The 24,659-nt window shown below is 40.8% G+C and overlaps 1 protein-coding gene across 4 annotated transcripts in view; it reads left to right on the plus strand.

The window, feature by feature from the left end:
* CDK6 (cyclin dependent kinase 6) overlaps positions 1 to 24,659 on the plus strand; it is a 101,283-nt gene extending 76,624 nt beyond the window's left edge. For all 4 annotated transcript variants that reach the window (XM_082194196.1, XM_082194198.1, XM_082194197.1 and 1 more), the window contains exons 6-8: positions 15,271 to 15,321; positions 23,016 to 23,151; positions 23,797 to 24,659. In XM_082194196.1, the coding sequence (XP_082050322.1) occupies positions 15,271 to 15,321; positions 23,016 to 23,151; positions 23,797 to 23,943 (334 nt within the window). In that variant the 3' untranslated portion in view covers positions 23,944 to 24,659. The remainder of the gene's footprint in view (positions 1 to 15,270; positions 15,322 to 23,015; positions 23,152 to 23,796) is intronic.

Genomic DNA, 24,659 nt, shown 5'->3' on the forward strand with positions numbered 1-24,659 from the left:
CATTTTGCAAGCCATTTTAATGTTCTCTTAATGCTAAATGGTTAAACTCTGGAACTGCATTGTGTCCACCTCAGGCAAAAAAGACCACTTTTTTTAAAAAAAATGGTCTAGGGGAGGAAATTTCCATCTGAGTAGTCGTCTAGAGGTCACATGTCTGTGGTGGATGGGACCTGAGGCAAAAGTGGGTAAAGCAACAAATAGCCAGACAGGTATAAACACTGAAGGAAGGTGTGAAGTATACCTGGTGACTGGTGTATCTGAGGAGAGGGTGTGGCCTGGGGACAGTCCTGAGGGCCAGATAGAGAGGCCTTGAGGGCCACCAGGCCAGTGGCACCACACCCCTGGTTTTAGGGAATGTAGGGCCAATGAGGAGAGAGAACTGGCAGAGCTAAAAAGCAGGTTGCCAAGAAGGCAATTCAGAAGCAGGAATGGGAATGAGGCAAAGAGAAGCTTGATATGAGAAGAGACTGGAGGGGAGGAGAAGGCAAAGGTATGCAGGGAGAATTAGAAACTGGGGAAGGAAATACAGTCATGCCTCATGTTGCATCCGCTCCAGGCTACATCTTTTCAAGTTGCATCCTGCGGCAACCCAGAAGTACCAGAATGGCACTAAATTGCACCGTGCGCGGACGCGGCACTTCTGGATGCCAACGCTTCGAGTTGCAGACGTGCCTCTGGGATGGATTACATCCATAACTCGAGGTTCTACTGTACTCCATTGACTAGGCATTGAACAAAAGGTCAGGGTCTTGGTATTTATGCCTTGCTCAGCCAATCAGGAAGGCCCATGCTGCTTTTCTTTAGTGAGATGACTACCACATGAACTGAAAGAATGCATGATAAGGTGGTGTGGCCTCAGCCCACAGCTGGCACATGTTGCTGACGTGCCCCCCAATCTGTCAGCATGTCTGTAGAGCTTCTCCAGGTGAAGCCAGGTGTGCAGGCCTCCTCCTTACACATAGATGGGCTGCTGTAGATGTTACTTTCGGCATACACCATGACAGAAATACTCTAGCATAGCAAGTTTGCGCTCCCAATTTCTCAGAGCCTAATTTCCCAGAGTCGTTTATTTACCATAACTTTAAAAGTTTGGGGAATAGTAGGAGCTTGGTGACCGGCTGAGAGTAGTCACTCTCATAGCAATAACAAAGGAACCTCATATATGCTTTTATATGAAGCCACCGCTATTTTGATATATTGGATGCTAAAGGACAAGTGTGTCTCCTAAGCTATCCAGAACGCATTAAATTTCTGCTGCATTCAAATTATATTCTGAAGTTGAAAACCTTGCTTTTAGCTCTGTTTGTGTATCCTGGGGCAAATACTTGGAATAAAAAATATCGCTTTTCAGCAGACCTGTATGCCTTGCTGCCCTTTTGTCTGGTAGGGAAGCATGATTCAAGCTGTCATTGTTATTCTGTTACATTGAGAGGTCACTGGGTTAAATTAGAGGCCTGTGTTCATTCAGCCTTGATGGTATGAGTCCAAGACTCCAGAAGAAAAGCTGAAATAACCAATCTAATAGGCTGGCCACCTGTCCAGTGGTGAATTAAAATTCAGACCAGGACTAGCTTGAAAGTACTAGAAGCCTCCAATGCATCTATATGCCCATGAAAGATAGAACAAAGGGTTGGGGGATGAGCTTAAATGCAGAAAAAAATAAAATCTAGATGTTTCTCAAGAGAAGGGTTGCTCTTCTATTGTAGATAATCTATACTGTAGTGAACGTTTGGAAACATCTCTTGGTTAAATTTTTCTTACTTTTACTAAAATAGTTTTGAAAATGGATAGCACCAGGTCCAACTCAGTTACAAGAGATTTTGGGTCAGTAGTAGCAAAATGAGATCTGAAGTCGGTATGGATACTGATTTAGAATATTAAAATGGCTACTTTTTCTCTGAATTAATAGGGAAATGGTGGGATCCCCTTGTATTTACATTTTTCTGCTATGCATATTTTACAAAAACCAACCAGATAAATTGGGACATTATTTTGTTCTTTTTCTTAGCTCCAGGAATGATAATGGTAATATTTTATTATTTATATGCCACACATCTGACTGGGTTGCCCCAGCTACTCTGGGCAGCTCCCAACAAAAAAAGAGTAAAAACACAGTACAACTTTTGTCTTGTGTTTCACTACAAAAATTTTACCTCACACCTGAGTGCATTTAACTTAGGTTACATTAGTGCTTTCTTTGTGGGGCTACCCATAAGGTTGTCCCAGAAACTGCAGCTAGTGCAAAATGCAGTGGCTCATCTACTCACTGGGGCAGAATGTCACCATCAGGTTCTGTCATTGCTGAAAAACTTGAAATGCCTGTCAATTAACTACCAAGCTAAATTCACCCTTATGCAGCTTGGATCCAGGATACCTAAAATACTGTCCTATCCCTTCTATATCATATCAATTCCTGTGCTCTGCAGAAGAGGGTCTCCTACAGATACCACCTCATCATGAAGGCCATTCCATAAAATGTTGGAACTGAACTTTTAGTGTGGCAGCGCCTGTCCTTTAGACCTTTCTCACACCGTATACCAGAGGGACACTGTCTTTATTTTTATTTTTTATTTTTTGGCTGCCTATTGAAGATCATTCTCTTTCAAGTGAGGGATTGTCTCGTTTAAGTGAAGATCTTTTAGCCTGCTCTCTAATCTGCAGTTGCCTACAAACTGTGTTTTTATATGTTTCACTGTTGATGATTTTATTGTTAAATTACTTTAGAATGGTTTATGGGAAGTGCTTCATAAATGAAATAGATAAATATATAAACTTAAGTAAGCTGCAGTGAAATCATTGGGATGAAGGGGCAGTTTCATCTGAAAAGTTTGGTGTTGGCTGAGGTGGTGAAGGCACCATGAGAGTTGTGTCTCGGTCATGTTTACTTTTCATGTGAATACTCTGGCACAGCACATGGCTCAGCTTTAGTTTACCACCTCATAAAACGTGGGGTGGTGAACAAACAGGTGGTAAACCTCTTGTCATATGTCTGTGATGGGTCAAACAGTCATCTTCCCAAATAAATCATCCCATGGGGCTTAATCTCTTCAACTGTTTGTTTGAATCTGTCCTATTTCCATTTGAGCATGTTTGGGAAAAGTGCGCCCTTTCGTCTTTCGTTATTTTTGCTTCAACTCATTGGTCTACTCTTGTTCTTCCTTCAGAATTGCACGTCTGACATGTCTGCGGGATATGCTCTCATTCATAGCAATAAACATTTAAATACAATTAGATTGGATTATGATTGTTGCTGTCTTGGTGTTTAACTGGTGCTTCCCTCAGCAAATCTGTTATGTGTGGACAATGTTACCTTCTAAACAGCTTAGTTCAACAAGGTTTCTTAGATGCAGGTGAATGGGTGATTAAAGATACGTGTACACATATATATGATGTCCACATTTTATGTATTTGCAGGAAACACTAACACTTCCTATAGCTGTCATAATGTGTGGTGTTCCCCTGAGGAACCAGATCTATTCTGTGAAACATTTAGGAGTTAGAAAAGAGTTCCATGAGGCTAATAATTCCATTTCATTATATAAACAACTGAAAAATATTTCGTATTAGTTTCCTTCTTCCTTCTGTTTTTTGGCTTGTTATCTTCCCAAGGGCCTACAGTTGAGCTGATTGATAACCGTTAGTCAAATCCAGTAACTGTATCTGTCTGTGGTTGGAGAGGGGTGTTGAAGTGGATGCCAGACTTATTCAGTTGTGGTTTTTTTCTTCAAGCTCCCAATCATGCCAGGCTTTGTCACAATAGTAGATATGATGGGCAAAGGAAACCGTTGATAAACCATAGAAACCAAAAACTGTTACTTGCCCTAACAAAAGCAAAGAGGGGAGGGGGAACGCCAGCTTGGCAGACAGGATTTTTTTTTATTATTTTTTTTTTGAGAGAGAGATATTTTAAACAAACGGCAAAGCAGTGACAGAATTCAGTTGTGTTGCTAAGCACAAAGGCAGCATTTGCTAGAAATGATGCAGCATCAAACCTTTTGTGAGAGCAGGAGAGTTGTAACATACATACATACATACATACATACATACATAAATGTGTTTGCGAGAAGTGGTGAGCAAAGGGGGTTATTCATTTGTTTTTGGTCATGTTCTTTTTATGTATTTTGTTAATTTTAGCTTGTATTTTTATGTTGTGAACTACCCTGAAATCTGTGGATGAAGGGCAGTATACAAATTTAATGAATACAGTGGTGCCCCGCAAGACGAATGCCTCGCAAGATGGAAAACTCGCTAGACGAAAGAGTTTTCCGTTTTGGCTTGCTTTGCAAGACGAAAATGTCTTGCAAGTTCCTGCGGGTTTTTTTCCTCCCCCCCCTTTCTAGGCCGCTAAGCCGCTTATCAGCTGATCCGATAAACTGATAAGCCGCTAATAGTGCTAATCCGTCAATGGGCTTGCTTCGCAAGACGAAAAAACCGCTAGACGAAGAGAATCACAGAACGGATTCTTTTCGTCTTGCGAGGCACCACTGTAAACAAACAAACAAAATCCTCAACTGATAGCCTTGATCTTTGTAAATAAGAGTTGTTGTTTTCAAAGCTCCAATTGGTTGTTTGTTAAGTATAAATTTAAGGCAATCCGCTAGGAAGTTACTCTGCACAAATTCTATTGGAATGGATGGCAGCTTCATGGGAAAATGGCCATTTCACCCATTGAGTTCAGTTCCTTTATATGTGCAATCTTATACCCACTTACTTGATAGGGCGTCGTCCCAAGGAATTCAGTGGAACTTACATTTGAGTAAATGTGTGTAGGATTGCACTGTTAGATTCTATTAAGATCTTTTGAGAAAGCCTACCTTTCTGAAGAGATAAATTTGTTGTGTACATTAAGAGCTGTTGTTTTGTTGAAGGAAGTTATATTGAAAATAACAAATGAAAATAAGTCTGCAGTCTTAACTACACTTGCTTAGAATCTGCAAACTTCACTAAAATCAATGAGGCTTACTTCCATGTGAATGTCCTTAGGTTTGGAGTGAAATCTAACCTACTTAAAAAGATAAAGCTTTGTATATTTTGACACTTTGTATGTCATGCTGACATCTGAGACTGTTTGAAGATGAAATCTAAAAGGTCAGAGACCCAGCTCTTAGGAAAATAATTTCGTCCATCATATCTATATCTATATAGATCTATATCTATATCTATATGCTAGTTTGAGCTGATTAAGAAACATCTTACTTTATCCAGTATAGTAATGAAAATGTATATATGGTTCTCCAGTTTACAAGAAGCTGCCAACAAAATAGTTTCAAATTCCAGACAGGAGTGCAGAATATTCTTCCCACTTTGGGATCATTTAATTCAAACTGAAGATATTTCAAAATGCACCTTGTGTTTAGTTTTTCTAAACAAAAAAGTAGTTTACATGGGTTAAAGGAGGCAATTGTATATTTATAGTTATAAATCTACTAGTTTGCCCCCCTTTTATCAGATTTGTCTTAGCAACTCCCTCATCAAGCCTTTTTGTTTTATTCATTTTAAAATTATTTTAAAGCATAAGGTTAATAGACATTCAGGCATGTGGAAAATCAAATAGATATCTGAAAAAAGATAGGACAGCGGGACATTGACAGCTGAGGCAAAAACATAACACAACTCTGAAATATTTTGCCATCTTGTACCAAGTAATTACAATCCTGAGCCAAATTTGCTCAAAGGGAATGAGAAGGAGCACAGTGTGGGATCTGATGCTGTTTAGACATTTAAAGAATTATATATTTTTTCCAGTTCATAAGCACATCACAGCTCCTTTGATACTGGCTACCTCTGTAGACGCCACATCGTTTCAGCCAGAGGGACTGTGAGAACATTTTATAGCCTGTAGATCGGTGTTACTGCGGACCATTTTGCGGAATCTAGGAGTAACTCACAATATTCCAAGGCAGGTGGTGGGGAAAAGAGGACTGAAATGGAATGTTTCAGAAGAGTGATATAGGAAGCTTTCTTTTACTGAGTCAAACTATTGATCCATCTATCACAGTACATATTATCTACACTTACTGGCAGTGTTTATCCAGGAACTCAGGCATGGAGACTTTTCCCAACCTACCTGAAAATGCCAGTTATTTACATGTGCTCTTCTACTGAGCTATAACCTTTCCCCATAAGGTATATGTTTTGTTCTCTGCTAGTCCTTAGTTCATGACTAGATATGTGGACTTAAGTTCATCATTCTATGGGCTTAAGCTACTAGCCATGATGGCTGTGTTCTGCGTCTAAATGCCAGTGGCTGGCAATCACAAGTTGGGAGCGTGCTGTTGCACTCACGTCCTGCTTCTGGGCTTCCCGTAGACATTGGGTTGGCCACTATGAGAGCAGGACTAGATGGGCCATTGGCCTAATCCAGAGGACTCATTTAACCTTCTTATAGGGTAGATTGATTGAACCTTAGGAGAAATTTATTGATGGCAAGAGCAGTTCAAGAATGGAACCAATTACATTGAGGGGTGTTGGGCTCACCTTCACTCAAGGTCCTCATCGAGAGGCTGGACACATTGGGGCTTCTCTGGTTCAGAATTTCTTGCATTGACCAATTATCTTACCATGGTGTACTTGAGATCCATGATAATAAGACTATTATCCAGACATAGTTGTCTGGAGCAGTTTTTTCCTTTTTCCATGACAGCAAGCTGGTCATCATGACCAGGTCAGAATGTATGTTAATGCTCAGCGACGAGCTATTCTTATCTTGCTGTGCGTCTCGCAAATAAAACTGCCTATATATTGAGATCATCATTATGCATTACTTTCAGAGTGCCTGACACATTAGTTAACACTCATAACAATGCCTTGTGCTCAGGCTTAAAAGAAAAGCAACAGCCAGCAGATCGAAGGCATATGGAAAAGAGAATGGGAAGGATGAAGTAGCATCTTGAAAACAGGTGGCTCCTATTTAGCCCTTAGATGAAAATCACTTGGCTTTTCAAATACATATAGAGTCATGTAAATAACTTAACATTTATTTCCTCCCTTTAACTCATTATTTCTTGAGGCACTTCAGGTATATTTAAGGAGTATTTTTAAAAACACGTACAAGCGGCCGTGACCATTTTGCATGGGGTTCCATTCCTCCCCGCCCCCTGTCGATGGAGCATGCATAAGCCTGCCCTGTTCTGCCCCCTTCCGGGTCCCACAGGATGTGTGCAAAATGGTCACTGCCTGTATTCATGTTTCAATATAAGACAAGATCAAAGTACGTCATAATTTTGATGTGAAATCAGACTCCATGTAATTTTGTCAAACAAACTTATTTATTTAAATCAGAGCAGCCAAACTGGATGAACTCAACACATTGCCTAGTCCTTCCTGCTGAATACTGTATATTGTATTGTTTTGAGCTCAAATCACTATGGTATATACTATGAACAAAATATCAATTTTCTGTCTGCTGTCACGAGAGCTCTTAATTTCTTCTGCACGTGTTTAGTAAGCTTTGATAAGGCAAAGCAGCTGCTCCAAATTATATATTTTACCTCATCTTGCTTTCATGGCTTTTATGCCAAAACCCAGACAGCTGGTATAAAAGTTGAAATTTCACCTTGTGCTGCATAATAGCATGGTATTTAGTGTTGTAACAGTTTCCGATGCTTTTATTGTTTTGAAAGTCTAACCTTCTTCTGAAGCCCTTTGCTAATCGTCCATATTCCGTTACATATAATTTCAAACGTTTGCTTTATCTAGTTTTTAACTATAAGTGCAGGCCACACTGTGAGCCATTAATTATCACTTGATATAAGCCACAGAGGTGGTACCAAGTATACCTTGATCAACAAGCTGGGCAAATTTAAAACGTACATGAGTGGAAAACCAAATCCGGCATTCACACTGTTACTCAAAGCTATGCCTGTTTAAATTAGGTTACATTATTTTTGTTTCGTGGCAAAATTCATATATTTTTTAAAGGAAGTGGTAGAGAATAAGGAAAGATCAGTGCTGTTGATGGAGGATGCTACCCCATTACCAGCATACAATTAAGATTCTGTTGCCAGACCAGTTGGATTCTGTGTGTTTCAGGCAGCAAAAGGGCATTCTCAACCCCCTTAATAAAAAGTACAGTAGACAAACCCAAGAGACCATTTTGGTTTTTTAAGGGTTACGTGGACAACATCTGCCTTTAAAGGGAAAGAACCATAGCACAGTGGTAGAGCATCTGCTTTTCATGCTGAAGGTCCCAGGTTCAATCCCAGGCATCTCTGAGTAGGGCTGGGAATGCCCTGGGGAGTTTGAAACCTTTCCCCAAAGATTCTGTGTTGTATTGTCCCAGCATGTGTGGCTTAATCCATGATTCATTGCTGCTTATAAAGCATTTAGCACAGTTTTTAATTCTATTTTTCAAAAACCGGTGTTTTAGTGATAGAAACAGAAGATGGTGTTAATTGTTCTTCTACAAGGTACTTGTAACATTTGAGGTAACCAATAAGTTGACTGCTTTTGTTTCTTTCTTTTTTTCTATTTGCTTTTTGCTCTGGTGTTAGAAAGGCCTCAAGTAGGTAAGAGTTAACTTCCTTCATGCTTTCATTCATGTGTGCAAAGGCTTTCAGCTGATACAAGTAGGAGTATGTTTGGTTAAGCAAAGTTTATTCCATGAGAAACTGACCTACTGGCATTAAACATTTGCTGTTCAAAGGTTTCCCATCATAGCAGTCTGATTAGAAATATTTTCAGTTGGTGAGGCCCAAAGCAAATATGTCTCAAACTTGGAAGGTAGAACTAGGTGTTTTTAAATAAAAAACATTCTAGTATGTTAGAAAGGAATGGTCTTAATATACAACTGGTGGGACTATACATCACTCTGACAGCCTCCTATTCAACTACCCCTCCATAGTAAATTGGCACCTCCTCTTCTGCTGTGACAAGTATGTTTTGATCAGTGAACTGATCAGTGGTTGAAGACTTAAATTTATGAAATGGTCATTCCAGATCCCTTTCCACAAATGACCATTCGGATAACCTGAATACTGTCCCATTGCCAGTTTTGAAATAACATTGGCCTTTGCGCATGGAACGGGAGGCACCTTCATGCCCTTTGCATTATGTAGCAAAATGTCTTGGACTGGCCCTGTTTTCCAAAGAAGCAGTTCACATGGTTATCTGAGAATCATTGGGTGATGTACAGCACATTTTCCAAGTGAAAGAGGAAAACAGCTGTCATCATATTCACTTAATGCTGATGTTAAATGGTCCTTACCCATGATCAGATTGCAAGTGAAATAGGAGAAGCCAAATATAAGATAGTAGTTTCTTGGGCTAACACGAGTTATAGTCCACAACATCTGGTGAGTAGCCACATTGGGTAACATATTGAATTAGAATGGAGGTCATATTTTGATCATCTGTAGAATTTTACATTACGTTTCGTTTCTGAATTGTTTCTGTTTTAATTGTGCTTCTTTTTCCTCTAACCATCCAAAAGGAACCTCTAATGCTGTTGTTGTTTCCAGCTAATTCTTAGAATTCTGGAGTTCTCTGACCAGCCAGAGTTTGTGGAGTGTCAGCTGGTAAAAGAAGCGCTACATAGTAAAGTGAAGTTCTTCTTTGTGAAAAGTTCCAAACCTTTAAAATTTTGCTCATCTCTGTAAGGCCAAAAGAACAAACAGTCCTAACTAATGTAGGGATCAACACAGTTTGGCACAAACTGTTCATCAAGACTCTTAGTTGCTTTGCTGTGACAGAGTAGCACAGTTAAGCACTCTGTGACTGGGATGGGGGACCTGCAGTCTTCCACATGTTGTTGGAGTCCAGCCAGTAGGGCCTGTGGTCACGGATGAGGGGAGCTGGGGTTCAGCAACATCCAGAGAACCACATGTTCCCCATCCCTTCCCAATGCAGAAGAGTCACTGCATACTTGTAAGGGAACCACAGGTGCATATTCTTTTCCATATTACCTGGTGAAAAGGCAAACAAGATTTGAAAACCGAATCACAGCTTTTTGCATCGGCCTCCAGGAGCTGCACCAGTAAAACTACAAAGCAAGTTTCAGCTTTACAAGATTCCTTATCGCGCATGTAAATAGCTCATTTGGATAATGGCCAAGGTGTGTAATCTCACTCTTTGATTTTTTAAAAAAAAAGTTTTTCCCCCTTAGAAGGGAAGCGGAATCTAAGCAGACTTGACTATAATCTTCATGGATTCCTTATCTTGTTTCAAGGTTCATTACCTACTGAAAGGGTTGACATAAAAATACAGTGTCTGTATTCTTTGTCACCTCCCAGCTTCCCACACTGATCTCTCTAGAACAAATCATATGACCCTTTGCAAATGGCAGAATGAGAGCTAAGAACCCCAATGTTTCCTTATAAAATGGATGCCCGGTAAAGCCGTCGTTTGATTGCTCCATTAGCTTCTCCACTCACCAGTCAGCATGCAGCAAGGTTTGTACATTTTCTAGCACACCAGAGTATAAATTGAACTAAGAACAAGCCAAACAAAACACTGGAGTGACCCAGTGAGACGGATTTGATTCACATCTGACCATGCGAATCAACCTTTCTGTCTGTCTGTCTCTATTTTTTTTTTATAAGCCACTTTTTTTCAACAGCTCAGAGTGCTCAAGAAAGAATACAAACTATATGCATGAGAACAGTATAAATCAAAGAGCAAAACTAAAATTAAATAGAACACAGCTGAGCCAGAATAGCAACTTAGAATCAGTCAGTCGCTTGTCTGTTGACATAAAAATGTATTGCACCCTTTCCAAAATCTTGCAAAAAACGGGCTTTCTTACCTCAGTGCATTCCAGGGTCTGACACTCCACATAGAAAAAGCCTTTCCCCCAGCTACAGTTGTAATGATCAGACAGTGCTCAGGGCTACCACCCCCATCTTAATAGATGTATAGCCTCATATGGAGCATGTGTGGCAAGACAGTCCTTTGAGTATGTGGGTCTCATGAAGAGGTTTAATCTTGAAACCAGAGCCTTTGCAGATCTGCAGCTATTTAAAATTTGTCCAGATGTAACTAGGGGGCTCATCCACACCCACAATTGCCCCACCACTTTCCCCGGAGAAAACCTGTGGTTTAGTGCTGAATTGAAACAAACAGCAATTGAGTTTTCACCAGATTGCTGTTGGTTCTGATTTAGCGCTAAAGAGCAGGTTTCTTGGGGGAAGGCAGTGGGGGAAGGGAAAAACCACTTGGAACCATGCTTAGAAAGCATGGAACAAGTGGTTCTAGGCACAGGACATCAGAAGCATGGACGAGTCCTAACATGGTGCCCTCTAGAGGCTATGGAACTCCACCTCTCATCAGCTCCAGGCAGCATGGGTCACCCCTGATTTGGAATGTATCTTCCAAACACCTCCATTTATTAAATGGCTCCAATATCTGTTTTTCTATGGAAATAACTCAGTAATAACTCGGCTTTGCACCCCAGTGAGTCTTGTATTTCTTGAGCTTGAAGCTGTTCTGTAGTCCTCTCTTGAAACTCACAGGGAAGGATCAAGAATCCCACTGGATACTTCCAAGCTTTTTTACATATGGCTGAGGTAGCTTTCTGGACTATGCATTATGTTGTTATTATTTATAAATCATGCTTCTGAAAGAGATTGTGCATGTATGCCTCATGGGTATGTATCAACATTCACTTTATTCTGGATAATAGTATCTCAGACAACTCTTTCCTGTTCCAGCAACAGCTCATCTGGCTATAAACTCTACTTCCGCTTATACATGTATATGTAGGGGGAAAGGCAAACATAAAGTGTATATCTTAACAGTGAATGTTTTTAAATGTTTGCAGTAACATGTGAAGGCTGTAGCCAATCGCAAAGGAAGGGTGACCATTGTTCATGCATCTGTTGAATGTCCAAAAATGCAGACCTACCCTAGGCTGTGTGGAGTCCATAATTTCAGACATTCTCCAGATGCAAATGGGATCATAGACAGTTTCTGCTGTTTGGACATTTATCTGTAACAGATATATAATACATCATTTCTGGGTGATAACATAATGTTTCACAATCTATAAGAAGGGTCCTGGCATTGAGAAGGTTGTTTTGGCTGTTTACCTATACTTTTATGCCTTACAGCCAGGGTTGTGCCAATAGCCATGTCTGCCAGGGAAATTTACCTACTGGGATTTGGTTAGCAGGCCTTGTTCATTTGACTTTTGGAAGCACATCACTGAAAACATAACCACCACCAAAACCAAAAATCTTTAAAGACATTAGAAGCAAGAAACCAGCTTGGGAGGTGGTGGAGTGGTGAACTTCATTAGTGGTTTTTAAACAGAGGTTGAATGACCACCTGCCAGGGATTCTTCCGTTGTGATTCCTGCATTGCAAGGCGTTGTATCCTTGGGGGTCTCTTCTAACCGTAATTCTATGATACTTTCCAGCTTTGTGCTCTACTGCAATTGGACTTGGTCACATTGAGCTCAGATGCAAACTTAACACTATCAGATTCCTGCCATTTCAGTGTGCTGGATGTTGTGGTAATTTTTTGTGCCATTTCAGATTAAACTCATATTGACAGCTACAAAATGGTAGGCCTATTTCTAGAAGTAAGCACACATTCAATAGAAATTTCCCCCCATCTAGCTGTGGCCGAGTCATTCTTTTTTATTTTTGGTAAGGAAATAATGTTTGCTTGTAATCATGCTTAATAGCGACATTCAGATGAACTTCCTCCTGCACTGTGTCTCACATCCACTTGCACAGACATAGTAACTGAAAGGAAAGAAGAGGAAGAAGTATCTGACCACACCGAGAAGTTTCATGCTCACAGAGAGACAGCCTGGAGCCAAACAGAGCTCATTACAGGAGCTTGCAATTGACAAGAAGTAACTCAAAGTGGGTCCAAATTATGCAGTGCTGTCAGCTGTGGCTTGTGAAAAAATTTCCCCATGGTTAGTTTAGAGCTGTAAAAACGAGGCTGTATCTCAAGATCCTGAAAATATTGAGGATTTTCAAAGCAATCCCTCACATTTCAGCCAATTATTGTTTACAGGTATTCTGGAGGGTGTTTTCCAATTTTTGCATTTTTGTGTACAGCACAAAAACAGAACTGAGGAGAGCCCAAGCAACATTAGAGAGGGATTTTGTGAGATTATCTCACTTTGGGGCTGTGACATCTGCTAGTTCCTTGCCTGCCATTTGGACTCCCTGGGGTCAAAACACAAAGACCTTCTACTGGAAAGCAAACTAGGGTACTTGACATTGTGCTGTCATTATTTAATTTTGTGGAAGATCCAGACACCCGCATTCAGTAAGCGTGTCAGTTCTAGGGAAATCACATGTTCCCAGGATATATAAGCTGCAGTTTGCTGGGAAAATATGATTTCCCCTTGTCTGGTAGATCTGTTTCTGCTTGGTGGTTCCTCCTCATAATGGGAGGTTTCAGTTTTAAATATTCAATTTTAACATTGTTTTTATGGAGGCTAGACTAATCCAGTAGTGAGGGACCATAGCTCAATGGTAGAGCCCATGCTTTGCATGCAGAATGTTCCAGGTTCAATTCTAGGCATTACCAGTTTAAGGTCAGGTAGCAGCTGATCCCAAAGATGTCTTCCTCAGAGCTAGTTAAGAAAACTGTGTTTTGTTGTTTTGTTTTGTTTTGTTTTGTTTTGTTTCAGATGTCATATTACCATCATTCCTCATTGTGTTGCTGTTGGTTTCCACAGTTCAGGAAGGTTGAGCTTGGAGCTGTTGCTTCAGTAATAAACCTGTTCAGACTGAGAGCTTATCAGAGGAGCTGGAGGTTCCACCCCTTCCTGGTTCTTTGTCAGGACTTGACTTACACATGCTTCTCCCATCTCTCAAGTAGCTAGTTGAGCACTTTGCTGGTGGCATTGAAGCTCCTGCCTGGAGTGTCACCTCCTCTAATCCTGTGGCCCTGGGGGGTGATTGGCAGGGTGTCTGACGGTGGGGCAGGAACCAAGGCAAGCAGTATTGAGACCTCTGGTCCTGGGGTGAGAATGTCCGGATCAGACGGCTGTTCACGGAGGGAGGGGGAAATAAAAATAGAGAAAAGCCAATCCCACTGCTGCCTGTCTAATTCACCCTCTTTGTAACCTGGAATTTTTTTTTACAGACCACAGAATAGAACCACACACATCTTGGCAAATAAAAGCAGTTGTTCCTCAATAAAAATGTTATAAATTCTTCCATCTTACAATTCTGTAGTGAGTTGCTTACATAGTCATTGGACTGTGGTGGGTTTTTTTAAAAAAAAGAATGCTGTTATGGAGTTCCTGTCATTTCCTTGAAGGTGACAAAAATATTGGAAAGTTGACGACCACAAGCAGACATTTTAATTGGGTGATATGAGTGAATTTGCAACGCTCTTTCGAAAATATTTGATGCTGGATTGTGGAGAAAGTAAGAACATCACGAGAGGCAGCTACCATCTTAGCTGGCCATACTGTACTAACAATGACAGAATCCAGATATTTGTGTTTGGAAGTTATTTCTCTTGGTTTTCATCTCTGGCTTCCAGCCCAGAATTTGAGGCTGCTGTATTGGCAGTTCTAGAGGGTCCCACGTGGCTCTCCGTAGTGTATTTGGATTAGAAATGGGAGGTCTTGTTTTTCTCCTAAACACTAGTTTCCCTTTCCTATTGTACATACTTGGTGGATTTTGTCATGCTGTGAGGTGGTTTCCAATGAGTTAATCTGTTGAAAATGCTTTGATACTCATGCCTGGCTCAGGATGAGTCATTCTTAAGGAACTAAGTATAAGGCTTGCAAAAATAGGCTTTCTACCTTTAATGCATGTGGCTTCCTTGTTGCAGAAGACATAAATAGGTTCCTCATATTCACAATTAATTTTGTTTCTATTGTTTGGATAAGGAATAGCCCTGACATTGGCTTGTATATGGAATGTAGCTCTACTCATTTCAAATGCACAACTTATGGAGTTGCTGTCAGTGGCACTATTAAACCCAAAGCATTTGTTTTAGTCTTATGAGACATGCATAGAGCTTCTTTTTAAAAAGACTTTTCAGCTCCCACTTGGGAGAAAAATATTATGTTGGAAATGGTTTGGGAAGAGTGGATTCTAACAACCAGCTTTTTCTCTCTCAGTGAGCATTGATTTTTACAGTCTCCAAGTGGTGGGAAGCAACTGAACTGTCAGAAGGGTCCAACAAACCCCGCAGCTAGCATATGTTGGATGGATTTCAAAATGTATTCTTTTGGTTGGTCAGACACTGAAGAAGCTAAAGGAGCCAAGACTGGGAAATACATAGGAAAGCTAGATGAAGGATGTTTAAAAAAATTACTTCAATTACAGAAGGTGTTTCTGTTTTTCTTTTCAGGGCACTTTTTCGTGGAAACTCGGATGTTGATCAGCTAGGAAAAATCTTTGAGTAAGTAATAGCTTCCTGCATTTTTTTCACATAATTAATTTTTAGTGCAATAAGTGCACAGGAATCATTCATCTGTTGCTGAGTCCAGATACTGCCCTTCTAAATAAAACTTCTATCTTACTTTCCAAGCACTAGATATGCCTTTTTTATAGGAGGGGCAAATCCCTTTCTTCAGATTGACTGCTCTATAGAATGTCACTACAGGAATGTCACCAGCGTCTGTTGCCTATTGTCTTTAATGATGTTGGTGACAGCAATGCAAATCCCCCTCCCCACTTAGTGAAATTCTATTATTTCACTTTTTTAAGAACAAACATGTTAGCAGTCTCTTCCATGTCTGTGTTCCATGAGAAGTGCCACAATTCTGGAATCAAATGTTCATCCTACAATTGTATTGAGTCTTCTTGCTTTTTAATTTCATAAAGTGGCAAGGCTTCCCCCTAGTGCCTTACAATTTCAGGAATTTTTGTACAGTGTATTTCTTTTCTAGGTGTACCCTAACCTGCTATGCTTTTGTTCCATACTATGGCATAGCTGTGATGTGGTCTCCTTTCTCTTCCTTTTCCATCCATTCTCCTTACCTTATATTCCTTGCCTTTTTAGATTGTAAGCCTGAAGGCAATTCCCCCATCTCCGCACTTAAATTGATGTGAGCCAATTGGCCTGCAAAGATGGGTAGATGGGTAGCTGCATACTGGCTGGTCCTTCATCCCTTGTAGCCAGGCCGTCTCCTGTGCATACATTATATAAGGGATGAGAAACTTCTGGCCATCCAGAAGTTGCTGGACTCCAGTTCCTATCAGTCCTAGCCAGCCTCACCAGCAGTCAGGGGTTGGGAAAGTGAAGAGTCCGAGTACATCTGGAAGGCTACAGGTTCCCCATCACTGCTTTATGTGCAGATAATAGTTTGTACCACTGCAGCAACTGGCACTGGAGTACCCAGTCTTGGGACAGTTTACGGAGGATTGCTCCTATTGAATAATAGAAATTCTGGGCTCCTTTGGGAGAAAGATACAATTTTAATAATTAAATTAAATTAAATTAATCCCCTTTGGCACTGCAGTGGTCCGCTGCTTGATACCATTGTAGTCAAAATGGGACTTTATTTTATGATACATATTTTAAAATCCTAATTCTATTTGTTTCCCCTAGTTAAGTCAGTATAGTGTTTTAAAAATTGGGATTGAACAGCAAGTAGCTTCTGCTCTAGTCTGCTACTTAGAGTTCTCCGTTGTTTGGCACAACAACCTGCAGAAATGAAAAGAAAGACTTCCCGATGCCTTTTTAACACACTTTTTAGGAAACCCTTTCTTCAGCTGTGGAAGAATGACCAAGCTCTGGATAGCATAGGCCATCAGTCTTGAAGAGCGGCTGCATGCATGAACTGCAGACATGAATGGTAGAGAAGTGATGCTCGGCAAACTCAGGATGGAGAATAAAAACAAACACTGTATTAACAGGGAGCTTAAGCTTCTGCTAGGCATTAGTGTGCAAGCCTCTAAGCACTGACTTCTTTGTTCTCTCCTTTCTGTTTCTTATGCTCATTTTTATGTAGTCTTTCTTACTAGAATGTGCACCAGCCCAGGCAACATGGCCGATGGTTGTTTTTAACCATCAAGCAAGGAAGCCTGGTTTGTTGGGGATTCTTTGTTTGTTACTAAATTTATATCCCACCTTTCCTCCCAAAAGAGCCCAGGGTGGCGATATATCACCGGAAATCTTTAAAAATAAAAAAGAGTGGCCCATATATAACATAAACACAGGATATTTTAAAAGTTAAAACATATATGCTCCAGATCCACACATGCAGCAGACTTCTACAGCATGCATCAGATGGGTAGATGCCCACTGAATGCATTGAAGAAAGAGGGTGAAAGGGAGAAAAAGCTCCTACTCTTTACTGTGCTCATATTCTTCCCAACCTCAGTTTTACATTTTTTATTTCTTACTGTTGACAGTTTAGTAACATTTTTATTTAAGCGCTATTCTGTATATTCTGTCAGCAATATTCCAGTATGTTGAGAAGGCTACAGTATGTTGGGGCACTTTAGTTTAGAGAAAGGTAAGTAAAGGGGGACATAATAGGAGATATCTGAATTTATTGGTTATTTATTTAGTATAAAACAATGCATGGTATTGAGTAATTGGATAGAGAGCTCATAATAGTAGAACCAGGGGTCCATTCAACAAAACTGAATGTTAGAACATTCAAGACAGATAAAAGGACATTCTTTTCATCTAGTACATGGCTAAACTATGGAAAGCAGCTGCTGCAAGATATAGTGACAGTAACTGGCTTGAATGGCTTCAGATTTGCAGGGGGATAAGGCTACTAATGGATGTGGATGGTGCTGTGGTCTAAACCACAGACCACTTGCGGATCAGAAGGTCGGCAGTTCGAATCCCCGCAACAGGGCGAGCTCCCGTTGTTCAGTCCCAGCTCCTGCCCACCTAGCAGTTCGAAAGCACATCAAGTTTAAGTAGATAAATAGGTACCGCTCCGGCGGGAAGGTAAACAGCATTTCCGTGCGCTGCTCTGGTTCACCAGAAGCGGCTTACTCATGCTGGCCACATGACCCAGAAGCTGTCTGCGGACAAACGCTGGCTCCCTCGGCCTATAGAACGAGATGAGTGTACAACCCCAGAGTCATCCGCGACTGGACCTAATGGTCAGGGGTACCTCTACCTTTTAAGGCTAGCAATGGCTGCTGGTCATGATGGCTAGATTTTACCTCCAGTACCATAGGCAGCATGCTTCTGGATGCTTGTTGCTGGAGTATACAAATGGAAGAATGCTGGGACACTTATGGCCTTTTGTTGTTGGCTTTTTGGCTTCTCATGGGCATATGGTTGGGCAGCTCAATTACAACTCCCATCAGCCCTAGGCAAGCATGGCCAATAGCCAGGGGTGATGGGAGTTGTAATTCAGAAACATCTTGCGAGCCAAAGGTTCCCTACACCTTTGGAAGATCACAGCAAGGAAAGGAAATCTTATTTTCTCCAGACTAATTTATTCAGTTCTGAAAAGCCACTTTTTCAAAGAGCTTTTTAGAAAAGAGTCAAACAGTGCTTTTGCCAAACTTATCACTGTCCAATTTTAAAACTATCATATCTGTTTCTGGAGATTTTTATTTTGGACAACACGATTTCAATAGCTGGTTTTTGTCTTTACCAAGTTGGCTTCCATTTCCTGTGTGCTCTGCCCCACTGTATATGACTCATCAGCATGGCTAATTTGTCATGCCCCTGAATAGCTTTTCCTGCACAGTCTAGAAAAAGTCAGCCCTCAGTGGTTTGGTCTTTTTGGCGCTGGGAATGATCCCTTCAGTTCATTTATATATGGCTTTACTAGATAAAGAATGCTTTGATATGTGCACTGTGTGTTTTTTCATGGCATAAGAAGCATGGCTGCAATCCTTTAAAAAAAAAAAAGAATACAAATTATTTATGACATTTCTGGTGGGGGAAATGAGCCAGGACATGGCTGAGCAGCCAGAAAACAGCTTTTTCTATTTGTTTCTAGTGGGTGCAATTACCTGTGTGGAAAAGAATTTTCCCCATGAATCCGAAAGAGAAAATGCTATGCCAACTTGAGCAGCCACAAGACATTCATTATTGCAAGTCTTCTTGCAGCGGCAGGGAAATGGCCAAGTCTCTGTTCCTGCTGTACTTTACTATTTCTAGCATTTCTCTTGCTTCAGAATAAGCTTAGTAGCACTTTCCTGTTTCTACAACTGGCAGTCCCAAAAATCTAATTGATAGCACAAAGATGCTGCTTGCATCTCCGAGTGGGCACATACATCACGATTTGTTTTCTGCGGACTGGAGTAGGACCAGGAATGGGCAGAAGATAGATCAGGCTCTAAGTGGGAGATCTCTGGGTGCTTTGAAGTATGTTTACAAGGGTTCCTGAATCGGAGCTGTTTAACAAATATTGATGTTGATGTTTTAATGTTATATTGATTTATATAACCTAGGTTTGATTATGCATTCCTTTTATATTGTACCTCACTCTGGGATCATTTTAATCAAGGGCGGTGCAGAAACCTTTTAAATAAGTAAATAGTAATGGCGACAACAAAATTAGTACTCCCAGCTTTCTAAGGGGGGGCAGGAATAGAATTCTGTACAGAAGGACTGTGCCCTTGGTTCAGTTCTGGTGCTCAAAACAAATTTCTGGACTCCGAATAATTTAATTCTAAGTGCTTTTAGCACTCGAGTCTGGTTGGGATTCTGGGGGGGGGGGGGGAGTGGATTCTGTAAGTCTAAAGCCTGCCCATCCCTGGAGTATGTTATCCATGGAAATACTAAGCTTACACAGGTGCAATGCATAAAAAGAGATAAAGCAAAGCATAAGGTAAGAAGCAGCTCCTTTCTCTTTGCAATGAGATATGTGAGAGGAAACAGAGCTTCCATTTTGGTTGTATATATCCACCTCCTCGAGACAAACTGTTGTGTAATTCTTTCTGTCCTGTTTCAACTCCTTGCCCTACAGTTTCCTGCAACGTTTTAAGCGAGAGCCATTTCTGCCTCGCCTCTCATTGCTCTTTTTGTGATGTTGCTTATAGAACCAAGGGAAGTGCACCAAGTGGTTCAAGAGGTAGCAAGTAGGAGTGGTCGCTGTAATTCCCAGGGTAATTGTAAAGTTCATTTGGGATTATAGAATCCTAGGGCTGGGCTGGACCAAAAGGCTATCTGACCCAACTTCCTGCTGTGATGAAGGGCCATCCCTCCACCCATCTGCTGCTTTCCCATACCTTTTGTTTATTTTTCTCATACATGGGCAGAAGGGCAGCTGAACAACCAAATGTGTTGAGCACCTAGGAGAAGCGTTGTAAAAATACCAGGGCTGCGGTCCTGAGCACATTCGAGTGGAAGCAATTTCCATTGCAATCGGTGTTGACATCATCAGTGATGTTGGTTTTCTGGGAAAATTTGAGTGGGAAATTAGAATGCACATTAGGATAATTTGTATAGGGAAATTTGCATGGGAAAATGTTCAGTTTGCATCAGAAAAAATTATCATATCCCCTAGAGTGTATTCTGATTTAGTATGTTGACGTTACTTGCATTTAGTAAGTGCAGCAAAATAATTAGAAATGGCCAACCTCACTTTATACTGTATTTGCATTTGACAGCCATTCATTGTGACTAATAAACTTATGAAACATGGAATTTTTCTGTGGAGAAATAAGCACTGGAAAGGTGTCCTGCCCACATCACTGGTCATCACTATTTACTGCTATATTTTTTATTTATTTGTAACTAGTTCTCAAGGTGTTGATTCATACATATTTACATGAATTGTGGTTAGGTCATGTGTTTTGTGTATCTGTAAGAAGCTTTACAGCATGCTATCTATATGTTGACTGCATAATCTTGTATTGCCCCGCACTTCGGGGATACATGCATGTAGCTGCCATCATGTATGTCAGTCCTGGAAGTGTGATAATGAAAAACAGCAGTTGTGGGAAGCTGAAGTAACTCACCGTCAGTCACCTAAAAAAATACATGATGAATACATGCTATTAATAATAAGTATTCTTATTATTAGGCACTTACTGTATGTGTGTGTGTGTGTGTGTGTGAGAGAGAGAGAGAGAGAGAGAGAGAGAGAGAGAATGAATGAATGAATGAAGAAAGGAAGGAATGAAAGATAGGACAGTCCCCTTCCAAAAACTCAAATCTTAATAAGAATGTGAAATACAATACAAAAGAAGAATGGAGAGGGAAGAAGAAAACAAATAATAAATAATGGCATCACTAGGCGTCCACAGTTAATGTATATGCAAATACTTAAGCCTTTATATTCTAAACCTGCTCAACCTCTACTGTAAATTAAAATAATAAACTTATAAAGTATTAGGGTTGTATTCAATTAAGTTTTATTCAGAGAATATTTTTTTCTGTAAACTGCCCTGACACCTGCGGGTATAGGGTGGTATATAAATTCAATAAATAAAATAATGAAATACCTACTGGAATTAATGACCCTGTTAGTTGTGCCTATCGATTTTAAAGGATCTACTCTGAGTAGGGCCATTGCAAACTATTTGTGACATTTCTGGTGGGGAAAATGCATTGAATACAACCTTTCCTCTCTCATTAATTGTGGTTATAGTTTTGTTTCATTTCCTATTGATTTCATTTTTAGTTATTTTCACTTATATCCTGTTCAAAACCTCCCAGCAGTTCACCTGGGCCTCCCAGGCAGCCTCTCTCCTCCGGGCTGGGCTTTAATAAGATACCAGCATCTAGTGTGTTTTGTATTCTCTGTTTTTTTCCTGTGCTTCTTTTGCCTCTCAGCTAATCCTGTTATAAGGACATTCAGATGATGTTATGTGTTTTTATATTACATTGTGGAGCCATTTTAAATATCACGGGGGAAATTCTGCATTAGTGTAGGTTTGGATTTTTAAAAAAACCTGACATAAATAAAGCCGCTATGATAAAGACAGTTGCAACAGAGGACGTTGAAAGCTATATATTTTTATTTCTGACTGTACGTTTAATTTGCTAGTAAACCATGCATACAGGACTCATGAGTTTGCACAACGGTCACAACAAAATCAACCTGCTCATGGGTGGTCTTCAGCACTAGGAGGGATCTGCAAGGTTATCCTGTGCCTTGTGGTTATTGGGTAGCCAAAATCAGCACTCCTGACACCTGCAGAATCCTCCACCTTGAGATACAGTAAGAGCTTCACTAGACATGCTCACTAAAAGAACGGTTCCTGGGAAACTAGAGCAGTGCTGCCGCCTTGTGGCGCAACACAAACATTTCCTTCTTGTTTCCCGGCCTTCCACGTGGCTTTGTGCCTCAAAAGAATACTAAACTCAGTTGCAAATGCCAGTTTTGCTTATAATCTGGTATGAAATGACAGCTGAATATCTCAATGAGGCGTCCATCAGGGACCCCTGCTTCCCTTGCTTTCTGCCTGCAGCCCTGTTTTTTAAACCTTCTGCCTTGTCCACTTAATTCCCAGCTGCAAACAAACTTTTAGGTACAGTATGTATAGCTTCATTTGCCTACATTCCCAGGCAGGGATCTCCCATTCTTCTCTCTCTCAGTTGTTTTTCAACATTGTCTGTTTTGGATTCTAATCTCTTTGGGTACAGACACCTGTACATTTCCCCTTATGTGGCCATAAGCTGCAATGCCACTGAAAAATAAGAACAGTGATAATAAGTAAACTCTGATATATCCTGATACATTGAGGTTTTTCTGGTTGCAGTCCTAACCTACTAGCCTTGGAGTGATCGCCATTGAATTCTAATTGGCTTTTGCTTTTTTAACTTTGGGAGTGGAGGGGTGGAGGATTGGGGGGGGGGCATGGTTGGCTCAGCCACTAGGCAGACTGAATCAGCTGCTTCAGGCAGCAGAAGCCCCCAAGGCGACAGCCCTGCGGACACCCCACTTGCTCCAGCAGAGAAGCGGTGCCGGCGTCAGCTGAAATCGTGTGAGGTCTTGCTGAGTGTGCAAGATCTCACATGATTAGCATCAGCTGCATCAGCGATGGCACCAGTTTGGGGGAAGTGTGCTTTAGAGGGATAGTGCCAGGCTGTGGCACAAAGTGCATTTTTCAAGTGGGTGAGATATGTCATCAGAAGCGCAGGGGTGTGAATGAAGCAGTAAGTAGTGGTGCTTTTCTTGGAGTTAAATGCCTGATTCTTTCTTCCTTTCTTCCTTGCAGTGCAATTGGGCTTCCCAAAGAAGAGGACTGGCCCAGTGACGTTGCCCTCCCAAGGAATGCTTTTCCTGCTAGAGATCCACAGCCCATTGAGCTTTTCGTAACAGATATTGATGAACTAGGCAAAGACTTGCTGCTTGTAAGTGTCTGCTCCACTGAATCTTTAGAAACTAGCTGCTGCCAGTATCACGTGACCCAAACAAAAAGCAATATGCTTTATACCTAGGGTTAAGAACTTAATTCGTTCTGGAGGTCCATTCTTAACCTGAAACTGTTCTTAACCTAAGGTACCACTTTAGCTAATGGGGCCTCCAGCTGCCGCCACGCCACCAGAGCACGATTTCTGTTCTCATCCTGAAGCAAAGTTCTTAACCTGAGGTACTATTTCTGGGTTAGCGGAGTCTGTAACCTGAAGCGTCTTTAACCCGAGGTACCACTGTATGTGAAATTAATAGGAGTAGTGATGATGGGTGAAAATGTCAGAACCTCTGATTATATCTTTTAGAAAATATCCATAAATGAAGTGTGTCAAAATCCTTTCTGCTCGTTTTGGATATTAATAATTATCGGGGGGTTTTCTCTCCTTCATGGTGTATTGTGGCTGGGCTGGAAGCAAGGACACAAAACCTCAGTTTTCCCATTATTTTCCTTTAATCGGAATAAAGGAACTGCTGCCATTCTTTGCTAAGCTTTTAAGGGACAGTATCATAAGATGAGCCTTGCTGTTGTCTCAGACTCCACAGTGCCTTCTAATTTATAATTGTCTCATTTTCTCTACATACAGAAATGTTTGGCATTCAACCCCACAAAGAGAATATCAGCTTACGATGCCTTATCTCACCCTTATTTTCATGATCTGGAGAAATGCAAGGAGAATACAGACTCTGATTTGTCATCCCTTCAAAACTCCACTGAGATGACTACACCATAAGGCTGCTTGAGGTCCAACTTACAGATGAACAAAATGTAGATGATAAGGTCACCATTGAGGGTAAAAAAACCATAGCTGTCTGACTGAAGGTTATTCCCCAGAGGCTTTATGGTCTGGGTGCTTCTTCGGGATGATGACCTGCTTCTCCTCGGAAAATGACCAAGTTGCCTTCATCAAAGCAATTGCAAGAGTCAAGGTTTCCAATGACTCCCTCTGTGGCTTGATGTTTGTTTAGTTGACCTGAGGATCACCAGGTGAAGAGAAGCTGCTGACCAGTTTTTGCTGCCATTTTCTTCTTCCTTACATTGAATGGTGCCGTCGTGGATTAGAGAAATCCAGTCTCACTACCAAAACCTGACTTAACCTCGGTGTCTAGGTGCTGAAGTCTGATTCGGTACTCATTTGGAGTTAACGGTGATAGTCTATTTGCTTTGCTTAAAAAAATGATTTCAGAAAATTCCTTCCTTAAAAGCAATATTTAAAAGAATGACATTGAAAATACTGAACCTCTATACAGCCTGCAGTTAAGAGAAATGTGTACAAACACATCTGGCTATTGTAATCACACAGGAATGTCCTTCTCTGATAGGAAACATGAGATGATAATTACAGCATTTTGTTGCTACTCATAATAACTTGTGTCTCTAGCTTAATGCACAAGGGTATTATTAACAAGATTGTGCACATATGGAAAAGGGAAAAGGTGGAGTGTTTTT

This window comes from Podarcis vaucheri (genome assembly GCF_965113315.1).
Source record: "Podarcis vaucheri genome assembly, chromosome: 12".
Classification (NCBI taxonomy): Eukaryota; Metazoa; Chordata; class Lepidosauria; order Squamata; family Lacertidae; genus Podarcis; species Podarcis vaucheri.